Here is a 24,314-nt window from a genome sequence, read left to right on the forward strand (position 1 = left end):
AAAAGGTTGTTATAAAGAGGACTGTGATCATTTGGTGCCCATGTCCACCAAGGGTAGGAGAAGAAGGAATTGGCTTAGTTAGCAGCAAGGGAGATTTAAGTTAGATATTAAGAAAAATTTTCTAACTCTAAGGATAGTTCAGGACAGGAACAGGTGACCTAGGGAGGCTGTGGAATCCCTGTTATGGGGGGTTGTAAGAACAGGTTGGATAAACACCTGCCAGGGATGGTCTAGCTGCACTTGGTTCTGCCTCAGCACATGGGGATGGATTGTTTGACCTCCCGAGGTCCCTTGCAATTCCACATTCCAGTGATTGTGTGAAATGATGCTGGACCCTCTGCACTGTGGTCAGTTTTCCCCGTAGGTACTCAGCAAAGTAAATGCTTATGGGGCTGGGAGAAGTGGTAGGGCAGAAGGAAGGAGAGCAGGGCATGCTGAGAAGACGGTGCTTTCATGTGTGCAGTACTGTGGGTTAATACAATAGAATGCAACAGGAAATGAGTCAACTTGGTTTCCTGTCTAATTTCTCCAAGATAAGGAGGCTGCAAAGCTCAGAATCCTCAGAACTCGACCTGTCCTGACAGCATCTGAGCCACCATGGGAACCCGAGGTGATGTGTATCCATTGGGTGAGTGGAACAAAGTCCATGGGCTGAACTTGGGTGGGGCTAGGAGAATCCGGAGGGGCGCAGGGGTCTGTCTGCACTGGGGCTGGAAGGTGAATGTTTCAGCTCAAGAAGACATCGTTGCACTAGCTCTCCTGTAGCTAGAAATAGAAGTGTCGCCATGGTGGCGGGAGGGGCTGGCTGGCCTGAGTGCGTATCTGTGGTCTTGGATGGAATCATAGTCGGGGCAGGGAGCGTCTCCTGTTACTTGCCTGCTCCACGCACTAGGCGATCCCCCACTTGGAGCAATGCCGAGCTGCTGGACCTCATCAGCATTTGGGGAGAGGAGGCTGTCCAGTCCCAGCTGCGCTCCAGCCGTAGGAATTAAGATACCTACAGACAGATTTCACAATGCATGACAGAAAGGGGCCATGCCCAGGACACATTGCCGTGCAGGGTCAAAGTGAAGGAGCTGCGGAACACCTACTATGAGGTGCAGGAGGCAAACCACCACTCCAGTGCTGCGCCCACGAGCTGCCAGTTCTACAAAGAGCTGGTCGCGATACTCAGTGGCGACCCCACCTTCACTGCAAAGGCCACTGTGGATACTTCAGTGGCTCGTGTGCCAGTCGAAAGTGGACCAAGACAAGAGGAGGAAATCTTGGATGAGGATGTGGAGGGGGAGGGGACCCAGAGGCAGAGGATGACTCAGAGATCAGAGATGGATGCAGCCAGGAGCTCTTTTCTACCCCAGAGGAGGCTAGCGAATCACAGCTGTGGGATATTGGTGAAGTGCAAACAGGAAAGGAGGCCCCTGGTAAGTGTATTTGATTTAGAGACTCGCTGAAGCGAGTTGTTGGGGGAAGGAGGGTTGCAGAAAGCAGGCTTGTCTCCCACCGCATACCTAGTCTGAGCAGAGGAACAGGCAAATGTTGATTGACTCCCACATTTACCGGGAATCTCCCTCGGAGATCTCCAGGAAACTCTCATAGAGATCCTGGCCAATGTGCTGCTGCCGGTTCTTCGGCAGAGCTGCTTTGTTTCTTGCCCCATTTACGGTAACTTTCCCGCGCCCCTGTTCCGTCACAGGGGCTGGGGGGCGGACCATTGTTGCACACAGGCGAGCCGCATAGGGGCCAGGGCAGAAGCCGCAGCGTTGGAGAAGACCCTCCCTTGATTCCCTGCTGACCCTCAGCAGTGAGATATCTTCCATAATGATCACATCCTGTGGAAAGTGTGGGGACAGGAATGAATATCAGCCCCCACCCCTTACAGTGCTGGCTCTCCCCAAGAGCCACGTGCCCAGTGTACAGCAGGGTGCGAGAAGAGTGATTTCCCCTGCCCCTGCGGCTACTCACCATTTTGGGGGTCTTGTGGCTCATGTGTGCTTGCCTGGGGTCAGCCAGTTAGTGCCAGGTGTGTGAGTACTGGCTCTGTTTTAAAGCACTGAATCAGTGCTCTCTGTGTTGCAAACAATCCTGCTTCTGTAAAATGTTGTGTTTAAACTTCACAGAGATGACCCTGGGAGCCCAGCCTCCCTCTTTGCTATCAGCGGCTGAACGGCTGCGCAGAATTAGAAAGTGGCCAAGAAGAACTAAGGAGGACTTTCTGCGTGATGTTATGATGCACTCTGCCGCCGAGAAACAGGAATTGCAGGAGTAGTGGGACAGGAGAAGAGGGACCGAAGGAGAACGCGGCGCGCCAGAATGAAGCCACGGAGTGGCTCTTAAAGGTCATGGAGCGCCAAGCAGACACGCTCCAGGCAATACTAGCTCTTCAAACTGAGCAGCTCCGCGCCTGCCGTCCCCTGCAGCCGCTGTCGCAAAACACTTTCCCATGCGCCCCCCAGACACCACCAACATACTCTTATCAACCTCCTGGCTCCAGTTTATACCCGCGGCATTGCACTCCTCCCCCCTCACAATCCAGCACTGCGGACTCCTACTACTCACTACACTCAACACCCATCCCTCTGAGGTTTGGCCCTGCTGAAGTACAGCACCCGCTGCATTGTACTCCAAAGGAGAAGGTTGGATATGATCCCTGGACATACACAAATCTTTAGCCATCCCAGGATCCCTCCTCCTCTTGGGACCTTCCCTTCCCCCATCCCTCTCACTGCTTATGCTTTTTGATTCTTTGACTCTCTCCTCCAGTTGTTGTTTTTTAATAAAAGAATTGTGTTGGTTTGAAAGCCATCTGTATTCTATTAATTGAAAGCAAAAAAGGGCCCTGCAAAGCAACATACCATTATGCTAAACCCACATATTCCATCGCCTGCACCAATCACCTCCTAGCATTACAAGCACTGCACTCCCGAGCATAGCAACAAATCTTAGTGGCTTTAGGCTTCAAATTGCTGCCTCAAGGCATCCCTGATCCTGATGCCCCGTATTGCGCCCCTCTAATAGCCCTGGTTTCTGGCTGTTCAAACTCAACCTCCATGCGCTGTACCTCTACGATCCAGCCCTGAATGAAGCTTTCACCCTTCCCTTCACAAATATTACGGAGCATACAGCATGCGGCTATAAGCATGGGAATATTGCCATCGGCCAGGTCCAGCTTCCCATAGAGGCAGCATCAGCAGGCTTTTAAATGGCCAAAAGCACATTCAACGGTTATTCTGCACTTGCTCAGTCTGTTCTTGAACCGCTCCATACTGCTGTCAAGTTGCTCCATGTATGGCTTTATAAGCCACAACATTAAGAGGTAGGCTGGGTCTCCCAGGATCACAATGGGCATTTCAACTTCCTCTATGGTGATCTTCTGGCCCGGGAAGAAAGTCCCTGCTTGCAGCTTCCTGAACAGGCCAGTGTTCCGAAAGATGTGTGTGTCATGCACCTTTCCAGACCAGGCTGTGTTAATGTCTGTGAAACGCCCACAGTGATCCACAATCACCTGGAGAACCATTGAGAACTACCCCTTGTGATTAATGTACTCAGTGGCTAGATAGTCCGGTGCCAGAATTGGAATATGCGTGCCATCTATCGACCCTCTGCAGTTAGGGAAGCCATTTGTGCAAAGCCATCCACAATGTCACTCATGTTGCACAGAGTCACGGTCTTTCGAAGCGGCATGGGATAACTGGCCCTGCAGACTTCTGTCAACACAACTCCAACGGTCGACTTTCCCACTCCAAACTGGTTAGCGACCGATCGGTAGCAGTCTGGAGTAGCCAGCTTCCACAGTTCAATCGCCACGTGCTTCTCCAACGGCAGGGCAGCTCTCATTCTCCTGTCCTTGCACCACAGGGCTGAGGCGAGCTCATCAGACAGTCCCAAGAATGTGGCTTTCCTCATCCGAAAGTTCTGCACCCACTGGTCGTCATCCCAGACGTGCATCATGATGTGATCCCACCACTCAGAGCTTGTTTCCTGAGCCCAAAAGCAGTGTTCCACTGTGGTCAGCCCCTCCGTGAATGCCACAAGCAATCTCGTATTGTAGCTACAACACGTGTTGAGATCAATGTCACACTCCTCTTACCTTTGTAGTCTAAGGAATAACTCCACTGCCACTTGTGATGTCTTGGTCAGAGCGAGCAGCATACTGGTCAACAGTTCGGGATCCATTCCTGCAGCCTGAATAGGCAGGGTGCACAATACACAAACCATTAAAAGATGGCGCCAAATGCAGATGAAAGCACAGGGATTCCTGGGATGTGAAAAAATGCATTAAAGGCACTGGGACAGGACATAGGATGCCCTGTGACACCCTCCGCCTTCCCACAACTCTTAGCGGGAGACGAGAAAGAGGTGCACTGTGGGATAGCTGCCCAGAGTGCATCGCTCTGAATACCGCTGCAAATGCCACAAGTGTGAACATGCTATTGCGCAGACAGCTGACAGTGTGAACACACAACAGCGGTTTCCAGCATGTGGAGTGGAACAGACGGGCTGTCCTCTCTCAAGTTCCGCGCTAGCTCCATCCCCAGCTATGGGCTGGATGCAGGAATCCCTGGGTCATTCTCTGCCCCGTGCAGTGTGAGAGGCCGGATCAGCCTGCTCCCTTCCTGGCCTTAGAATCTCTGAATTAATGGCTCGGCCTTCGCTCCAAGGGGAACTGTGATGCCGTCGCCTCCCCAGCTCCCTCATCCTCCATGGATCTCCCTGCGGGAGATCGACCAGAGCTGAATTTCAAAGTGCCCCATTTCTAGTTCCCTTCCTAGGAAAGCACAATGCGGTTCCACAGCCCGATGTGCTTCCCCTTTTCACCTCACCTTGGGCACTCGGCCCACGGGTCCTTTATCATCTGGTTCTTCGCACTGCCGTGTGGTTAATGACTCAGAGCAACGGGCTATAAATAAACACCCAGCAGGAGGGGGCGGATTTGGACCTGAGATCAAAATAAGCCTGTGTTGTCTTTTCACCCCATCTCCCCGCCCCCTAGTGCTTCCCCTTTCCAAGTGGGTTTGTCCATAGCATGGACGTACTGGGTGACCTTGGGTAAGTCATTACTCCTCACTGTGCCTCAGTTTCCCCATCTGTAAAGTGGAGAGAATGCTCCTCCCTTTGCCTATTGCCATGACACTTTTGGATCAGAGACTGGCTCACTGTGTTTCTGTGCAGCACCGAGTGTGATGTGGCCCTGATCTCAGTCGGCTTTGGTTTCACCTGGCGTGACAGGGCCCTGACCTTGTTAGGTTTGGTTCAGCACCTGGTACAATGGGGGCCCTGATCTCGGTGGGCTCTGGGTGCCACCCGGCAAACTGGGCAGGGCCGGATTTCCGATTAGGCACAGTAGGCACGTGCCTAGGGGCGCCAGCATTCTATGGGGTGCCTAAAAATTCAAATGTTGCCACTCTCAGGTCCCAGCAGGGGGCAGGGCCGGCTGAAGGGGAGACAGACCCACACAGCCCTGTTGCTGGAGCGCTCCTCGCTCTGCCCAGCAGAATGCGTTACCTCCCGGGGGGCCAGTGAGTGCGGGCCAGGGGGCAGGGGTTGGGAGAGTGGGTCTCTAGGGGAGTTCATGGGGCAGCTCTGGGCAGAGGGGGTGGGGGGCGCTGGGCAGTTGGCGGCAGAGCACCTAAAAGTTAAAAGTGGCAGTTAAGAACTTCTGGGCAGCAGGGGTACCCTGCAGCTCCCAGCCATCTCCAGATGGCGGGGGGCCCCGGAGCTCCAAGCCTGGGGGGAACGACCACCGAGCCCCTGTGGCTAGGGTGCCCTAAGTATAAATCCAGCCCTGACAATGGGGGGCTCCTGGTCTTTGTTGCTAATACACACAATAAAGACCCAGTTGCTCTGGCCAAAAGTCCAGTTCCCAACTAGAATCAGTTAAAAATATTAGCAGGGATCCCAGCTGGGGCTGATTTCCCAGAGCACCAAGTGTCTGCATTTTAATTCCATCTTTGGCAGGGCACTGACTGGCGATTGGCCCAGGATTGTCAGGACGGGGGCGGCTGGGGGTGTGTGCAGCTGAGTGGCGGTTACCATCTGCCCATGGTGCCTTACCCTGTCTCTGCCTTCCAGGGCTCTGCATCGCCCTGTGCCTGGGGGGAACTGTGGCCCAGAATAATGGAGTACAAGGTAAGGCTGACTCCTCCTGGCTAACCTTCCCCAGCGCTCCCGGCTGCCCGGGATCTCCGGTCTCCGCCCCCTCCGGTCCCTTTCCTTTGTGGGAGGAGAGCAGAGTCAGGGGTCTGGCGAGCCGGGAGCAGCCCCTTGGCGTGGGCGTCTTGGGGTGGGTTTATAGAGCACGGTGGATGCGTGCAGGGGAAAGGAGAAGGCCCCTGTGTAGCCCTCCCCTTCCCTTCCCAGCCCCGTGGCCAGCAGAGAATAGACACTGGGAACCAGGGCTCTACACTGGGGGCTGGAATGAGGGGCAGCTCCCCTTTGTAGCCAAGGGCCGTGTTATTGACCAGCCCAAATCAAAGCCCTTGATGGCTCAGATGTAAGAAGTGGCATTAGTAGGTGCCCCCCCGCCACTAAAATCGGGCTGAACTGAAACCTGGGACCCACGTGCCCAGCTGGGGGGTGTTTGGGATCCAGACTCTGCACCCCGAGCCCAGCTCTGCTGCGAATCCCAAGATGGGATTTGGGCAAATTCCCATTGACCCACTGGGGTTCCCCAGTGCGGCACCCACCCTCCTCCGTCTGCCCCCAATCCAACCCTGCAGCCAGCTAAGCTGCGCTGGGATCCTTCCCCTCACGCTGGCCAGAGGGACAGATCCCAGCGGAGCCCCAGACACCGGGCAGCTAAAGGATCCAGGAGCCCCCGTAGGCAGGTCACAGTCTGGGTCATGGGAGGCAGCTCAGGATCCAAACTAGCCTCGCGCCCGACTCCGCTCTCAGTCAATCCAGAGCAGAGCCGGGCAGGAATTTCCCAAGGAACCATTTTTTGCCAGAAAATGCCGATTCGGTTCAGAGGAATGTTTGGTTTTACTGGGAAAAAATTGTGTGTGGGAGTTGGGAAGATGAAATAATTTTCAAAACAAAAAATTCCCATTTTCCCGTTTGAAGCGAGGTTTGGGTTTGAAATTGATGCTAATGAGAGTAACGATGAAAGCAACAAAAAAGAGAAATATTGGGTGAGATCGAAAACGTTTCACTTGAACCGACGCCCGGCTCCGGCGGCTCTGCCTGTCTGTGCCGGGGGCACCCTGGGGACCCAAGGCCCCTGTGCAGCCGAGGGCAGCTTGTTGCCAGGCGGTGGATGGCGTTGGAGCTGTTTGCCAGGCGCCCAGGGACGAGAATCAGCGAATGGGGCGTGTGAAAGGAGTCGATCCCACTGTGTGTGTGGGGGGGAGGGGGAGCCGCTCTGCACTGACTGACCCTGCCCAGCTGTTTCCGCCCCTGCAGGTACCACTGAGGACTGCAACAACCATATGCTATGCCCAGCAAATGCCAAGTGTGTGAACAACACCCACTGCACCTGCCTGGATGGATACCAGTCAGGAGAGAATCACCCCGTCTTCTTCACCGACACAACGGAGATCTGTGACGGTAACGGGGCTCCCACGTTGTCCTGGGGGGGCTGGGACAGAGCAGGGCATTAAGTGCCGGAGCAGTCAACTCCACTGACTGCAGGGCCTGTTGGGGGGGGCTCAGCCCGGCTGGGGAATGAGGGGGGCAGCAGCACGGGTGAGCGCCGCCCTCCTGGGGATCGAACCGGGGCCTCCAGAGTGGGCAGCAGGAGCGGCTGCAGCAGGAGCCAGGAGTGTTGGGCTCTGTGGATTGGGCACAGGGTGGGGGGGCCCATCACACTGACCCGTCTGAATCCCAGCCTGGGCCCTAGTCAGCCACTGGGTGTCCTGGGGCAGAGGAGCCCCATGGATCCCTGCTCAGAGGAGCAGAATGGGTCAGCCCTGGCTATACTCCCCCTCCCCTGCCACACAGGGATCGAAGGAGGGAGGGGGCAGAGGAGAGGCACATTGTCCCCCCCCAACACACCGGGAGCCTGGAACCCCAGGGGGAGTCTCCCCACCCTCCTCTCACATGGGGGATCTGGGTGTTTGTGGGGCCGAACCCCCTGTACCTGGGACAGGAGGCTTGGGGGCTGTTTACAACATTCCAGCAGCAGAAATGGGTAACTGAGAATCAGGCCCTTAATCACTAACTGCGCAGGGCCCGGATGCCTGGGTCCCGTCACCCAGCTCAGCACAGGGAGCTGAGGGCGGTGATACGGGGAACGTCTTCCTGCCAGGATTGTACAGAGCATCCCCTCTATAGGGTTACCATATTTCAGCAAGCATAAAAGAGGACGGGAGGAGCCCCACCCTAGCCCCGCCCCCATCCTGCCCTAGCCCCGCCCCTGCCCCTCCCGCTTCCCCCCCTCAGAACCCCCAACCCTCCCCCCGCTCCTTGTCCCCTGACTGTCCCCTCCTGGGACCCTTGCTCCTAACTGCCCCCCAGGACTCCACCCCCTAACTAAGCCTCCCTGCGTCTTGTCCCCTGACTGCCCCTTCCTGAGACCCTCCCCCCATCCTAACTGGGGCCCTAGGACCCTACCCCCTACCTGTACCCTGACTGCCCCAACCCACAAACAGACCCCTGGGACTCCCACGCCCCATCCAACCACTCTCCACCCCCTGGCAGCCCCCCCAGAACTCCCGACCCATCTAAACCCCTCTGCTCCCTGTCCCCTGACTGCTCCGATCCCTCTCCCCACTCCTGCCCACTGACAGTCCCCCCCCAGAACTCCCAACCCCCCCATCTCCTTGTCCCCTGACTGCCCACTCCTGGGACCCCTGCTCCTAACTGCCCTCCAGAACCCCACCCCCTACCTAAGCCTCCCTGTTCCTTGTCCCCTGACTGCCCCCTCCTGAGACCCCCCCAACTGCCCCCCAGGACCCTACCCCCTACCTGTACCCTGACTGCCCAAAACCTTATCCACACCCCTCCCACAAAGCCCCCCCCGAACTCCTGACCCCCCCGTCTCTTGATTGCCCCATCCAAAACCTCCCTGCCCCTTCTCCGACCCCCTGGCCCCCTTGTTGTTGGCCTTCGCCTAACGTCTCTGTGAGCTTGCTCGGGAACGGCCGGAGCTGCTCGTCCCGGCACACTGGGCAGCAGTGGAGGAGGAGCTCCAGACTGCCGGAGGTGATCTGCGAATGCAGGGAGGGAGTGATTTCTGCTGCAGGGGAGAGGAGGAGGGGTCTCTCTGGCTGTCGAAGCCCCATGTAAGTGACACCATCCGGCCGGCTGCCCTGTTAGCCGCGCACGCTCTGCAATGGGGGCGGGGGGAAGTCCGGACATTTACAAATTCCCCCCGGACGCTATTTTTAGCTCAAAAAGCCGGACATGTCCAGGGGAATCCGGATGAATGGTAACCCTACATTACAGATATTAACGAGTGTCTGGGGCTGAGCCCGCCAGACTGCGGACGCAACGCAAACTGCAACAACGTGGCTGGGAGTTACTCCTGCAGCTGCATCCATGGCTACGAGCCCAGCTCTGGGAAAGCCAAGTTCATGCACACGAGTGAGAACACCTGCCAGGGTGAGCTCTCCCCTGACCCCCACCTGCTGAGACCCCCACCCCATGTGCCCATTCCCAGCAAGGGGCCGCAGCAGGGCTACTGCCGGCTTTGGCAGTGGCCGGAGGCCATCAGTGAGGCTGTGTTGAGACGTGACCCTCACCTGCTCCCGCAGAGCATGGGGCCGGGCTCACCCCTGTGCCCGGCGCTTGGATGGGGAATAAACAGACCCTCGGAGCAAATGCCTTGTGCTCCAGTGATCAGCTGCAGAGAGGGGAGGGGACTCTCACTTGCCCCAGCACGCAGCATCTGGGCTGCTAGTGCCCCGCGGAGCCTGGGAAATGGCCCCAGCAAGAGCTCTGGCAATTAGGCTAAAGCGTTCTTAACTTTGCCCCTGGTCCCCTATTGCTTGAGCTTCTGCTGGGGGTGGGCAGCCGTGCTCTCCTCTGGCCTCTAGGGGGCGCAGCTGCTACTTCGAGGGACCCTCCCACTGCCCCAAGTTACCTGCATGAGCAGTGTTGGGAGGGGCAAGTGCTGGGACTGGCATTGCCAGCCCAGCCCCTGGCTTCCCTGAGACACCCTGGCTTCCAGCGGCATGGCGGGGGACACACGGGCTGTTCAGCTCCGTGTCACTTCCCCTGGGCAGGGAGTTTGCCCAGGGCACAGACGGAGAGGTCTCTCTGCGATCGCAGTGCAGTGGATTTGGAGACCCCTTTGCACTGGTGAAGCTGGCTCATGCACCAATGCCAGTCCCCTGGCAGGGGATACCCACATGCTGGTGTCTCCACCAGGGGACGCTAGAAACTCTCACTGATAAATCGCTTTGTGCTGGTCCCTGTCTGTGCCCTCTGAGCCCCCCGAGTCAGCAAAGCACATGCTTGGCTCCAGCCCTGCCCAGCTACGCACTTAATTCGGCTCCAGTGGGTCTCAAGTGCATGGCTGAGCTCGTGACGACAATCCCAGGCACTAAAAAATATCAGATTCGCTTAGAAAATCACGAGCTCTAGAAAGACCAATGAGCCAGGGGCAGAGTGTGGAGTGAATGGAATTGGAAAGGGGCAAATTCAAAGCAGATAGAAGGAAATACTCCTCCACCCGGGGCAGCAGTAGCCTCTGGAACTCACTGCTACCGCGGCCTGGAGGCTGTGAATGTGTCGTGTTTTAAAGAGGGACTGGCTGTTTCTCTGGGGAACGACAATGCCTGGAGCTGTGCTAGTTAATGGACAATAATTCTGGGAGGGAGGGAAAAACTCCCACTTCAGGGCTTAAGCCTGGGGTCTCAAGCTCCTGGCCCGTGGGCCACAGAACATCCCCAATGTGGTCCGTGGGGCTCCAGCAGTTTTGGGGCCGAGCCAGTCCCTTGGTCCCACCTGCCACCCCCAGGCGCTTCCCCCTCAGGGGCCCCAGCAGCGCAGCGGAGCTGAGCGGCGTCTGCCTGCTCTCTCCAGTGGATGCTGGCCCCTCCCTGCGGTCCAGGGACGGGCTGGGTTGTGCCTCCGCTTGTTGCCCCCGCCCCGAGCGCCCCTGAGGCCAATGGGACGCTGCAGGCAGGGCCGGCTCCAGGCACTAGCTAAAGAAGCAGGTGCTTGGGGCGGCCAATACTAAGGGGCGGCACTCCGGCCACTATTGGGGCGGCACGTCCGGGTCTTCAGCGGCAATTTGGTGGCGGGTCCCTCAGTCCCTCTCGGAGTGAAGGACCAGCCGCTGAATTGCCGCCGAAGAGGGAGCGGCGCGATCACACTGCCGCGGCTTTTTTTTTTTTTTTCCGCTTGGGTCGGCAGAAAACCTGGAGCCGGCCCTGGCTGCGGGGGCGGTGCCTGGGGGTAGAAACGTGCGGATGCCCCCCCGGCCTGCCCCGCCTTGGAGCCCCACGTAAGCGCCGCACCCCCGACCTCCTCCCAGAGCCTGCACCCCCATCCCCAGCCCAATTATCCCCTCCTGCCCCCAAACTCCCTCCCAGAGCCTGCACCCCCTTCCTACACAATCTCTCCCACCCTCAAACTCTCTCCCAGAGCTTGCACCTGGTTACCACACCCCCTCCTGTCCCCAAACACCCTCTCAGAGCCTGCACCCCATCCCCACATCCCCCCAGCCCCAAAACTCCCTCTCTGAGCCTGCGCCCCCTCCCCACACACACCCCAGCCCCCAAACTCCATCCCAGAGTCTGCACCCCAATCCCCTATCCCTGACCTCCTCCCCCACTCAAACTCCATCCCACAGCCTTAGACAGGTGGGGGCAGAGTTTTTTTGGGTGCAGAGTTTATGGGTGGTGGGTTCTGGGCAGCATGAGTGACATTGGCACGCTGGGAGGATTTGAGGACTGGCACTGGCCCTAAGGTAAATTGAGTTTGAGACCCCTGGCTTAAGCCGACCTCCAACTATTAGAGACCAGGAGGAGACTTTAATGGGGGCAGATTATCCCCTGGCTGCTGCTGCAGGACTCTAACACCTTCCTCTGTAGCACCCGTCGCAGACGGGATACCGGGGTAGATGGGCCTTGGGGTTGACCCAGGCTGGCAATGCCTGTGTGTTCCTCTGTAACTGGAACCTGAGGAGGATTTCTGCCAAGTCCCAGTGTTCCCACCCCTTGGGCAACTCAGCTTCACACGTGGACTCCTAAATCTCCCCAAATCTTGGCCCCACTGGGGCTTGGCCCATAGAGGCCACAGTGGCTGTTCTGGGGTCGGAAGGTCCCCTTCCCTCTGTTATGTTCACGGCACACACACACAGTTAGAAACAAAGCGTCACATCCTCTCGCTGGCAGGCTGCAGCTCAACACAGGGTTATTCTTAGAATCCAGAACCCCAGCACACGAGGATCCCAAACAGAGAGAGACAAAGCAGGCTGCTCCTGAATGCAGATGGGCACAACTAACCCCACTTTGCTCTAGGCTGGGCTCTTTGGCAGACACACGGCTGAAAACCCCAGATCACATGCTTCTCACCCGAGCCCCCTAGCCCGCAAGAAAGTGCAAGAAACCTTGCAAAAGTAAAGTGAGAGCTTTTGATGCTAATACAGTTTTCAATACACCATATTCTCGAGTGGCCGTTCCGCTGCTGGAGCAGCCAAGTGTGGACTGAGCATAGCTGAGAATCAGGCCTGAGATTGTTAAGCTCCCAGGGGCCTGGTCACCTGGGTCCCATCACCCAGCTCAGCACAGGTGGGTGATACAGGAACGTCTCCCTGCCAGGACTGTACATAACATCCCCTCTTGTTTTGCAGATATTGACGAGTGTCAGGGCCCGAGCCCGGCAGACTGCGGACCCCATGCAATATGCAACAACGTGGCTGGGAGTTACTACTGCACCTGCATCGATGGCTACGAGCCCAGCTCTGGGAAAACCAAATTCATGCACGCGAGTGGGGACACCTGCCAGGGTGAGCTCTCCCCTGGCCCCCACTTGCTGAGACCCCCACCCCACGTGCCCATTCCCAGCGAGGGGCCGCACCTGGGCTGCTGCCGGCTTTGGCAGTGGCCTGAGGCCATCAGTGAGGCTGTGATGAGACATGACCCTCCCCCAGGCCCTCTCAGAGGTCCAGAGAGGCGCAGGCCACTTCCAGCTTTTGAGGCTCCTACGCATAATAAACATACAAAATGACGACACATGAAAACAAAATAAGGCACCAAAAAAATTGTTTTATTTAACAAATGCTTTTCTAGCCTTTTTCCTGTGCAAATGTAATAATTACTGAGGAAAAGTCTAGCTTTCGTGCAATGTCACAGTTGACATTAAGCATGGCGAGCCCATTCAAACGCTCCTGGCCCATAGTTGCACGGTGATAGTCCTTTACCTGCTTCAACACGTTGAAGGTGGATTCCCCTGAAGCCACTGATGAAGGCAAACTGACAAAAATATGCCATGTTTATGTACATTTTTAACTCTTTAATATGACAAAAGCTGTATCAGTTAACAAAAAAATGATGTCTTTCCAAATCACATCTCTAATTTGCTTAAATTTGCATCTCTAAGCTGAGCGCGTGGGTCACATTTTGGTCCGATGGGGACGCGCAGAAAAACAAGTTGCAAAACTTATCAAATGCCAAAAAATTAACAAGTGTTTACATTTGAGGCTCCCTTTGAGCTTGTGGCCCAGGCCAAATGGCCTCCTGGCCCCCCCTCTGATTGGCCCTGCCCTCGCCTGGTCCCGCAGAGCATGGGGCCGAGCTCACCCCTGTGCCTGGCGCGTGGATGGGGAATAAACAGACCCACGGAGCAAACTCCTTGTGCTGCAGTGATGTGCTGGGGAGAGGGGAGGGGACAGTGCTGGCCCCAACATGCAGTATCTGGGCTGCTAGTGTCCCTCTGAGCTGGGCAGGGGCCTCGTGTCTGGGCCATGGAAATAGCACAGTGCGCTCTGCCCCCTATGGGCCCTGGGGAGGAGAGAATAGCCACAGCACAGTGTGTCCCAGCCACACCCCGATCCTCCCCCATGGGCCCTGGGGGACAGGGAATAACTGCAGTGCCGGGAAACCCAGCGTCAGCCCCTACATCAGGGGCTAGGAGCAGGGTGGGGGCAGGGCCCCTACAGCAGCCCCACTCCAGCTGGGGTGGCCCCTTTTGCAGGGTGGGGGATTCTCGAGTGGCCGTTCCGCTGCCAGAGCAGCCTAGTGCCTCCTGAGCTTAGCTGAGACTCAGGCCTGTGATTGTTAAGCTGCCAGGGGCCTGGTCACCTGGGTCCCGTCACCCAGCTCAGTGCGGGGGGATGAGGAGGGTGATACAGGAACGTCTCCCTGCCAGAACTGTACAGAGCATCTCCTCTTGTTTTGCAGATATTGACGAGTGTCAAGGCCCGAGACCGGCAGACTGTGGACCCTACGCAAACTGCTCCAATGTGTCTGGGAGTTACTACTGCACCTGCATCGATGGCTACGAGCCCAGCTCTGGGAAAGCCAACTTCACACACGCGAATGAGAACACCTGCCAGGGTGAGCTCTCCCCTGGCCCCCACCACACCCTGCTCAGTCTCCCCCGTCCCGCATACACACACCCCAGGGCTCATTCCAGGCCTGGTGCTGCACCAGAGGCTGCCGCTGGCTGCAGCAAAGGCACCAGATCCACTCACCGGGGCTGTGATGCGCTGTGACCCTCAACTGCTGCCCCAGCATGTGGGGGCCAAGATCTCCCCTGCCTCGGTGATTGGATTGGGAATAAACCCCTAGGTTTGCAGGGAGGCGCCGGGGAGACGGGTGGGGCCCTCGCTGTCCCCAGCACACAGAATCCAGGATGCTAGTGCCCCTGAGCCTGGGAAGGGGCCTCGTGGATGGTCCACATACAGCACAGTGCGCTCTGCCCCCTATGGGCCCTGGGGAGCAGGGAATAGCCCCAGCGCAGGGCACCCCGGCCACGCCCCCAATCTGCCCCCTCCCTCAGGGCTGGGAGCAGAGCCTTTTCCAGCCCCACACTGACAGGGAGCCCCCTGGATGGGAGGGTGTTTCCCAAGGGGGCCATTATGCCCCCTTAGGCATCCAGGGCGGCCTGACCGGAGAAGGGGCCGGGGCGCTCCAGGCCCTTGTTTGCGACGTTCAGCCGGTAGTTGGAGCTTGTATCAAGTCCTAGCCGGCCGTTCCCATGGAAACCGCCCTTTACACCCCCGTTTGGGGGGCGCAGAGCACCGGGCCCATCGAACTGGGAGAACTCAGGAGCCCATTCGTTCAAACGCTTCCCCTGGCAGAGACCTCGCCCAGCCGTTCCTGCGCCCAGCCCCCGGCCGCGTGGGATAACCCCAGCCAGTGTCCTGGGGCGGGTCTAGGCACAAGAAGAAATCAGCGCCACAGTTATCTCAGCCAGCGTCCCGGGGATTGTCCGGGGATAGCTGGTATCGGGAGCCGTGCGGAGAATCCCTAGGGCTTGTCCCCCGGGGAATTGATGGCGATCGCTGTTCTCTTTGGAAGCGCACTGATTATTCCAGACCAGTGTCCGGATGGGGAGCGATTCCACAGGAGCTGTTCCCGTCAATTTCCCCATGTACAGTAACTCCTCACTTAAAGTCGTCCCGGTTAAAATTGTTTCGTTGTTACATTGCTGATTGATTAGAGAACATGCTCATTTAAATGTGCGCAATGCTCCCTTAGAACATTGGTTGGCAGCCACCTGCTTTGTCCAGAAGAAGCAGCCTGTGGGAGCTGGCTGGTGGGGGCTTGGAACCAGGATGGATCAGCAGCCCCCCTATCAGCTCCCGACTCCCCTAAGTTCCCTGTGTGGCAGCCGCCCAGCAGGCTATGTGTGATGTCCCCCTCCCCCGCTTTCCTCTCTCAGACATGGACGAGTGCCGCAAGACCCCGAATATCTGCGCCCCGAAGGCTGCGTGTATCAACAGCAATGGGAGCTACCGGTGTGAGTGCCGGGCCGGCTACATCCCCTCCAACAGGAACACGACCCTGTGCCAAGGTGGGTCCTGCCGCTGGGGGCATGGAGGGGACACCTGGGGGGCTGAGCAGGGTCTGGGGTTACACAGGCAGAGGTCTCGCCTGAGGGGGCAGTGAGCTGGGAACTGGTCTGGGATGATGCACCAGTCCATCTGCCCCCAGCGGCCGTGGTCCCTCTGGGTCTCAGCCCGGAGGGTGGGGGGCTCAGAGCTCCAGGCCCTCACCTCCCCCCAGCCCAGCCTGTCTGTCCACTGGGGTGTCTCTGGTTGTCTCAGAGCCACAGCCACCAGTGTACCGATGTCTGGCTCTGGGAGCCGAGCAGGGGCCAGACTGAGGAGGGGGTGAGCAGGGCAGCCAGGGACCGGGCGTCTCTCCCCCACAGTGCCTGCGTTCCTGCTGCATGGCTGGATTCTCTGCCCTGGGAAGATGGCAGCAGGTGCCACAGTCTGTGTCTAGTGGCCACTAGAGGCCACTGTGGGGCCAGCCCGGGGCTCCCTGCTGGATTCTCCCCGCCGCCCCCCCCCCCAACACACACCAAAACCACACACAGCTGCGGGGAGAGGGTTGAGGGGAGATACGGCTGGGATGATTCCACAGCCCCCATCCCACCCCAGTGCAGCTCAGTCCCCCTAGGATGGAGAGGGGGGACGGTTCCTTTCACAGAGACCGGCTTGTGGGCAGAAGATGGGGACAAGGGGCTGTGCACATGTGGGGGCTGTGTGTGTGTGGGGGGGGGGTTCACTGCTCCCCCTGCTGGGAGAGGATCTATTACACCCATATCACTGACATGGGCTGGGTGTGTCCCTGCTGCCACCTGCTGGAGGGAGGGAGTCCTGCTGTCCGTGCCTGTCTCTGGTGCATGCACCTATGCAGCCAGATCCCGCATTTCCCCCCCCATCTCTCACTCCTCCTCCCTTTCCATCCCCAGAGCTCACCTGCCCCCGGCTGCTGGATGATGACAACTCTGCCGAAGCCAAGGTGAGTGGGGCACAGACCCCGGGGGGGGGATAGACCCCGATTCCCCTTTAGTGCCACGTTGCTTTTCACTGATCTCGCCCCACGAGGATTCTGGGGCCAAACTCGCCCCTGGGCAAAGAGCCAGTGGCCAGTCCCTGGAGCCCCTGCAGTCCAGCCACGGCCTAGGCCTTTGCCCCGGGGTGATTCTCACCCTCCAACATCGGCAGCATCAGGCTGCTGCAACTCGCTTCAGCTTGCAACCGCCGTCCCCCCGCATCCCTTGCAAATGCCGGGCACCCCCTAGGGGCCAGACGGGGCATTGCCCGCGCTTCCTCTGGCGCCCGGCTTCTGAGCCGAGGGAACCGCTCTGGACGGGGGGAGGTGGGCTGCGAGTCTGTGATCTCTTTTCCTGAGCCAGGCCTGGGCCTTGTTTTGCAGAACTTTCCGGGCAGCTTCCAGGCACAGGTGGGACGTCTCTGCAAGGCGGCACTGGAGGAGCTGAAGCAGATGAATTCTCAGAACGCCAAAGAGAAGCTGCAGGTGCCAAGCCAAAATTTGGGGCCTTGCTGGGTTTGTTCCCGTTAGGGGGAGGAATCGCTGCTACTACTCAGATCCAGTCTCAGGGCAATCTATAGGGATGCAGTGCCTGGAGCAAGAGATAAATAAACAGCAGCACTGCCCAGAAATTCCCACGCCTGCCTCTCCAGTGGGCTCTGTGCCCAAGAAGCTGCTCTCCTAGGTTCCTAGGCTAGACGGGACCATTGTGATCATCTAGTCTGACCTCCCAAGCAGCGATGTCAATTGCAGGAGAACTTGTCTTTAATTTCAGGGGGATTGTGGGAAGGCAGTGGAGGACTAGCAATCTAGGAATGGGGTGAGCGGCTGGGGCTCAGGCACTGTGACACCAACACCCCCCACGTTTGTTTGGCCAGGGCTTCTTGGACATTCTGGAGAAGCAGATAAATCTGGTCGGGCAGCAGAGCGAGAGCGTGGAGCAGAGACACCGGATCGTGACGGAGCTGATGGCCACAGTGGAGAAGCTGCTGAGAACACTGGCCCTGACCCTGCCTGACAGCACGATCAGCATCGCATCCCGCAACGGCACAGGTCAGCACCTGCCCACGTGGTCCCAGTATTTCCAGTTGGGCTTTTATCACCCACAGCCTATGCTCCCGTCCCACTCCCCAGAGTGACCCCTGCTGGGAGACAGGAGCTTCCCCCCCCCCCACAGACGGTGCTTCCGCCTTGCTCCCCACAGCGCCCCCTGCTGGAAGATGGGAGCTCCCCCACACAGCAAGTGCTCCTGCCCTGCTCCTCACAGCGCCCCCTGCTGGGAGATGGGAGCTCCCCGCCACAGCCAGTGCTCCTGCCCTGCTCCCCACAGTGCCCCCTGCTGGGTGAGGCTGGGACTGGAATAGCTGGGAACTTTCCCCACAGCCAGGAAAGCACCTTGCCTGGCTACAGGCTTCCTCTCCATATTCTCTGTTGTGAGCCCTGGCTGGCATTGTGGTTGCAGAGCTGGGGCTGACGGTCAGGCAGGCTGGGAACCAGAGCCAGGAGACGGTGACGCTGCAGCAGAGCAAGACGCAGATGGAATTAAAGTGGACCAGAGCCCCAGGGCAGGAAAATGAAGGTATGTGATCATCCCCTGTGCTGGGGTGTGTATAGCGATGGGCAAGGGCAGGGCATTGGGAGCAGCAGCAGAGCACCCCCTAGCGCAAGGCTGGGGTGTGTATAGCAATGAGCACGGCCAGGGCACTGGGGGCAGCACCCCAGCAGCACAGCACCCCTGGGACCAGTCTGCCCCAGGGCCCCTCCTGCCCCCATTTCATCCGTCTCCTCTGTCTCTCGCAGGCTTCACGCTGGCCGGGCTGCTGACATACCAGGGGATGAGCCCCATCCTGGATGGTGCTGGGCGGGTGGAGGCGCCCGAGGGGAATGAGATTGGCCAGATGGGGAAGTGGGTGCAGGAGCCGGGGCGGCCCAGCTACCGTGTGCTGTCTCCGGTGGTGTCGGCCTTCATCAGTGACCCGAACCCCCAGGCACTCGGCCTCTCCGTCAGCATCCGCTTCAGCCACCCGGTGCCGGTGAGCCCCTGGGCTGGGAATGGGGGGAGGAGAGCCTGGGGCGCTGGGAGGCAGAGCTGGGCCCATCTCTAGTAACAGCCCCCACTCTGGGCAGCAGGCGAATCCGCCTCCCTCACAGGGACAAACTGATGCTCTGTGCCCCCAGCCCAGCCCCTCGTACCCCCCAGACCTGCCCTCTCAGGGCCTGGGGAGACCTGCCCCCTGTGCGGCCCCAGCTAGCCCCCCACCCTGCTCCTGCCCCCCCAGGCACCAAGCATCTCTCTGTCCCCAGGAGAACAAGACCGACCTGCGCCTCCTCTGCGCCTACTGGGAGCCTGGCAGCAGGCGCTGGGCCACCCACGGCTGCACCCTGCAGAAGTTGAACGCCACCATCACCCGCTGCCAGTGCAACCACCTGACCAGCTTCGCCGTGCTCATGGCCTTCTACGAGCTGGAGGTAGGCGCAGCCCTCGCTGGGGCCTCTGGTCTGGTCTGGTTCTGCTCTTCCCTCCAATCCTCCCCAACAGAGCGGGAGTCACTTCAGATTCCTCCCGGAGTAAACCCATTCCCTACCGGCAGGCGGGGCCCTGGATCTGATATGGGTCTGGACCCTGAGCTCCGCACTCAGCTGTGGGCAAAGCTCTCCCTGGAGAGACTTGGGGCTTTGTTGGGGAAAAGGCTGAGTCGGAACCCAGGGGGCTGGGCTGGGGTCACTGGTGATTGTCCCTTTGCTGTGTTACAGGAGAGTTACCCACTGACCATCATCACCTATGTGGGACTGTCCCTCTCCCTGCTGTGCCTCTTCCTCGCCATCCTCACCTTCCTCCTCTGCCACTCCATCCGCAACGTCAGCACCTCCCTCCACCTGCAGCTCTGCCTCTGCCTCTTCCTGGCCGACCTGCTCTTCCTCACCCCGGTGACACGCACCGGCAGTCGGGTACGGCCTGATTCTCCCCTGCTCTGTTCCTCCAGCAGGGCTGGGGTGTGTGGTTTGAACCCCTTTGCGATCCCTGGATTCTGGGCTGTGCAGGACACAGGGGATTCCCGGGGAGATGTTTCAACCCCGTTAGGCCCCTTCACATTGGACACAGTTGTCTGAGTGTCCCCAACCCCTGGAGTTCAGCCAGTTCTATCCGTATGTCACAGTGTCCGTTTGCATCAATTCCTCTCCTACGTGACTTCCCCGTGGTCACCCAGGGACTCTGTGGCAGGGCTGGGAACAGAACCTGGATCCCCTGAGCCCTGCTCCCCTGCTCTAACCACTAATCTCTGCTCCCTTCCTGCATCAGCAATGTGCACCCGCAGGACCCTCCATAGACCGAGGAACCTGCCGTCTCTGGGTCACGGAGCGCTATAACTGGAGAGCTCTGCTAACAAGAATCCCAGTGTGACCCCCCCTGGCAGGTCTCCCCCATACTCAGCATTTCCCTTCCCCGCTGCAGTGTCCCTGGGCTCTCTGTCTCCCCCAGGTGGCGTGTGCTGTCATTGCTGGGCTCCTACACTACCTCTTCCTGGCCTGCTTCTCCTGGATGTTCCTGGAGGGGCTGCACCTCTTCCTCACCGTCAGGAACCTGCAGGTCGTGAATTACACCAGCGCCAGCCGGTTCAAGAAAGGATTCATGTACCCGTTCGGCTACGGATTCCCAGCCCTGGCGGTGGCTATTTCTGCAGCGGTGAATCCTGACGGCTACAGAACTTCCAAACAGTACGTGCAGCGCCCATCCCGAAGGGGAGCTGGGATGTGGCTTCCATGCGCTTGTCCGGCTCACCCCAGGTCTGACTTGAACCAAGATTTCCCGGCTCACCCTGCCTGGGAGCTGAATGTCCCCCTGGGACCCTTCCCATCCCCAGGGACACTAAGCTGCCCCGAGCGCTGTAGTTGAGTTGCCCACCTGTCAGACAGCTACACTCCTCACCCCACTGATGATGCGGAAGAACAAGCCAGAAAGATCCCAGCTTGATTCCCAGCTCCCAGGCTGGGTTTGTGGGGCTGGTGCATAGGAAACAAATGCACCTTCTTCCCGTGTGCAAATCCCTGAGGATCCCCCCTGTAAAATGAGCGACTCACTAAAACAGGGTGTGGCGTGTTCTAGACACCCCAGGCTAGATCCTCAGCTGGTGTAAATCAGGGCAGATCCACTTCCTTCAGTGCAGCGAGGCCAATGTCCATCTGCTGCATGTCTGGCCCTCCAGCAATACTGCGCCCATCCACCAGAAAGGGTCATTGAGGAGGTGGAAGAGGAAGTGGGGGCTGAAAGCAGGAGATGCTGAGGGAGCTGGGGAGGGCTCTTTGCCTGCTGCCCGCAAGAGAGTCGACCATGTCACAGGCAGGCTGAGATCCATCTCGCTTTTGAGAGCCAGCTGCCCCGTGACACCCCCTCTCTGCCCCCCGGGCTGAAAAAGGGCAGTAATCCCATTAACGTCACCTTCTTCTTCCTCCCTCCCGCTAGCTGCTGGCTAAGCCTGGACAGAGGCTTTCGTTGGAGCTTCCTGGGTCCAGTCTGTGCCATAATCCTGGTGGGTACCTCCCAGAACCACAGGGCCCCATTCTCCTCTTACCTCTGCCACCCCATTGATTTCAGTGAAGCAGGGAGGAGAACGTGGCCCATAAAACACAAGGAAAGACCCAGTTAGGTCCCACCTGGCTCATCTGCTGTGGTCTGTCCAGGGATTAGTCTCTGTGCTGTATCCCCAGGCCTACAGCCTTTACTAGGGCACAGCTCCCATGGACGTCAGTAGGAGTTTTGCCAAGTGAAGACAACAAGAGTGTGATCTAGTCTAGTTAATGACCCAAGGAACGAGGAAGGGAGAGGGCTACACACTGCTGTGGTTTTTGTAGGAGGGGGGAACAAATGTCCCTACATATTCCTCCGTACCCCCTGGGGAAGTTGGGGGCGGTGGGGGTGGAATTTATTACAGTTTGAAAGTGGCAGGAAGTATTCTAGAGGCAGGATCTGGAATCTCTGAGCCAGATCCTGCTCTCAGTTACAGAAGTGTAAACCCCAGATGACTACTGACTCCACTGGAGAGGCTCTATGTTTAACTCTGAGCAGCATCTGGCCTCTGTGATCCCATTGATCCATCTCAGCCCTGGCTGTGCTGTCAGCTCCACGCATGGGGAGGGACCGAGAGCTGCCAGGGGATATTACAGGAGAGGGGATGATTCCCACCGGAAATGAGCAGTCCCCAGTTCTGCAGTGTTTGGCTCGTTCCCCTGGGATCTTTCTCTGCCTCAGCTGGAGTCACCGGCCCCGGATGGGATGTTTTACAGGAAATATTTCCCACTCATCCCACAGATAAATATAACGTTCTTTGCCCTGACCCTGTGGATCCTGAAAAACAGTCTCTCCTCCCTCAATGCAGATGTGTCCACCCTCAGAGACCACAGGTGAGAAGGCAACAAAACAATCCTGGAGGGTCAGATGTCTTGGTTTGGAAGGTCCTTGGCACCGGGAGGGTGTGAGGGATTGCAGGAGGGGAACAGCATATCTAGGATCCATGGGAACGAATTCCAAGTGTGTTTGCATTGACAGTGACCCTGTCCCACACAGGAAAGCAGGGGCCGGTAGCTCCACCCCACTTTGCCCAGACCCTCCTGACCCAATTGCTCTCCATAGGGTTATTGTAACGGGATCTCTCCATCTGCCTTTACCCAGGTTACTGACCTTTAAAGCCATCGCCCAGCTCTTCATTCTGGGGTGCACATGGAGCCTTGGTCTTCTCCAAGTCGGCCCAGCAGCCACGGTCATGGCGTATTTTTTCACCATCGTCAACAGCCTGCAGGGAGCCTTCATCTTCCTGGTGCACTGTCTCCTCAATCGCCAGGTAATGCCCCCGGCCCATCAGTGCCCACACAGCACCTTCACCAGCCTCGCGGTGGCCATGTCTGATCTTCTCAGCGTTAGTTACATAGTGCAGTGACCGTGTCCCTCATTCTCCAGGTGAGAGAGGAGTACAGGAGATGGATCAAGGGATTCCGAACGTCCAGCACAAAATCTCAGACATCCGATCTATCCATGTCTGCTGTCCCCAACACCAGCACCAAGACGGTAAGAGGTCCTCTGCTCTGTTCCAATACCTGCCTGTGACACAGTCCTCTCTAGCTGGGTCTCATTACTGCTGTAAAGGTGATTTGCCCCCGAATGATGCAGGATTGGTTATGAGTCAGCTGGGAATGTCACTGCAAGTGTTAGTGAGAGTCGGTCACTATCCAGCAGTATCCTAGATGTCTTAGGCATCAGAACAGAATGTCCTGTCCTGGCACCTCCGCGTTCCCTTCCCTTGGCTCTCCTGGGAGCTCCAGGGGTCACTCACTGTGGACTAGGCAGGCATTGGCTCTTGCAGTGTAATGATCTGAATAGATCAGATTGTCCCCTGGGATTGAAACCTTGTCAGTGCAGACAGATCATCCCCAATGAGCAGTCAGCGCTGTGAAGAATTTCCCTTGGCTCCATTATGGCTATGGGTCAAGATCCAGGGGCTTTGTGTGTCACCTCCCAGACACAATCCGCCAGTTTGCACATTAGACTCTCAGTGGCCTTGGAACCTATTGTCATGTTTCTGCTTTTCTTGCCAGGTGTAACCCGTCTGCCAGGAGGAGTTGGCAGCAACCAGGGCCGGGTTCAATACTTAGGGGGTTCCAATAGAAATTAGAACTGGCTGGAGCCCCCTGTGATGTTGCACTCCATATTCTTTATGGAAATATGCTTATGAATATGAGACAACTGGAATATGCTTTACTCTAAATAGCCCTTGTATGGGGTTTTTAGAAAGCTTGTAATCTATCAAGTGTGTTCATCCTGTTTGTTCGCATGTATTATTTCTATATCTGGAGTTAGGAGAATAAGATATAAACTTGTATCATTGATGAAAAACATATTAAACGGAGGCCATTAAGGATGCTCCAGAAACAATCAGTTGTAAATGGTCTTAGTTACTTGAAAGCCTCCCTGTGTACGTGTGGGCCAGCCCATGGGGAATGGAGACTGGGGGTCTTACAGTGACATGTGACCATGTCCCCTGATAATGAAATCCATCTTAAATCTGGTACTTTTCCATTTAGAAGGAGGGGTGGGGACCTAGAGAGACAAAAGATTCCCAACTTGTGTCAAAGCTATAAAAGGGGGTGGAGCAGGACAAAGGGCTGCCAGTCATGAGAAAAACCCTGCTTACCATCTGAGATGTCTGCTAGATCTAACAAAGACCGTACCAGTGGAAAGGATTGGGCCCAGACTAGGAAGGAGTCTAGTCTGTGAAAGAAGCTTATTGGAACATCTTTGAGGGTGAGATATTACCTGTAATTAGGCTTAGACTTGCGTGTTTTGTTTTATTTTGCTTTGTGACTTACTTTGTTCTGGCTGTTTATTACTTGAAACCACTGAAATCCTACTCTAATAAAATCACTTTTGTT

At 57.5% G+C, this 24,314-nt stretch overlaps 1 protein-coding gene and 1 long non-coding RNA gene across 2 annotated transcripts; both read left to right on the top strand.

Annotated features, from left to right (window-relative positions):
• The first annotated feature begins 563 nt into the window (after window positions 1-563).
• LOC101934796 (adhesion G protein-coupled receptor E2) lies at window positions 564-24,314 on the top strand. The gene is made up of 20 exons (XM_065576466.1): window positions 564-628; window positions 6,070-6,126; window positions 7,399-7,542; window positions 9,382-9,812; window positions 12,601-12,892; window positions 14,286-14,441; window positions 15,772-15,903; window positions 16,810-16,859; window positions 17,277-17,378; window positions 17,771-17,945; window positions 18,355-18,471; window positions 18,693-18,925; window positions 19,197-19,361; window positions 19,647-19,841; window positions 20,374-20,609; window positions 21,355-21,421; window positions 22,201-22,292; window positions 22,561-22,729; window positions 22,846-22,953; window positions 23,481-24,314. Exons 1-20 carry the CDS (start codon window positions 598-600, stop codon window positions 23,484-23,486), a joined length of 2,958 nt encoding a protein of 985 aa, XP_065432538.1. The 5' UTR covers window positions 564-597; the 3' UTR covers window positions 23,487-24,314.
• LOC135977093 (uncharacterized) lies at window positions 675-2,593 on the top strand. Its single transcript, XR_010594448.1, has 2 exons — window positions 675-1,421; window positions 2,118-2,593. It is a non-coding gene; the product is annotated as an uncharacterized LOC135977093 (long non-coding RNA).

This window comes from Chrysemys picta, chromosome 22 (assembly GCF_011386835.1).
Source record: "Chrysemys picta bellii isolate R12L10 chromosome 22, ASM1138683v2, whole genome shotgun sequence".
In the NCBI taxonomy this organism is placed as follows: domain Eukaryota; kingdom Metazoa; phylum Chordata; order Testudines; family Emydidae; genus Chrysemys; species Chrysemys picta.

What these genes read in the sequence shown, in the direction of transcription:
- LOC101934796 (XM_065576466.1), top strand. Translation starts at nt 598, where the DNA reads ATGGGAACCCGAGGTGATGTGTATCCATTGG. An exon ending in GCTTCAGCCACCCGGTGCCG is followed by an intron (nt 18,926 to 19,196) that starts GTGAGCCCCTGG and finishes CTCTGTCCCCAG; the next exon opens with GAGAACAAGACCGACCTGCG. An exon ending in GGCTACAGAACTTCCAAACA is followed by an intron (nt 20,610 to 21,354) that starts GTACGTGCAGCG and finishes CCCTCCCGCTAG; the next exon opens with CTGCTGGCTAAGCCTGGACA.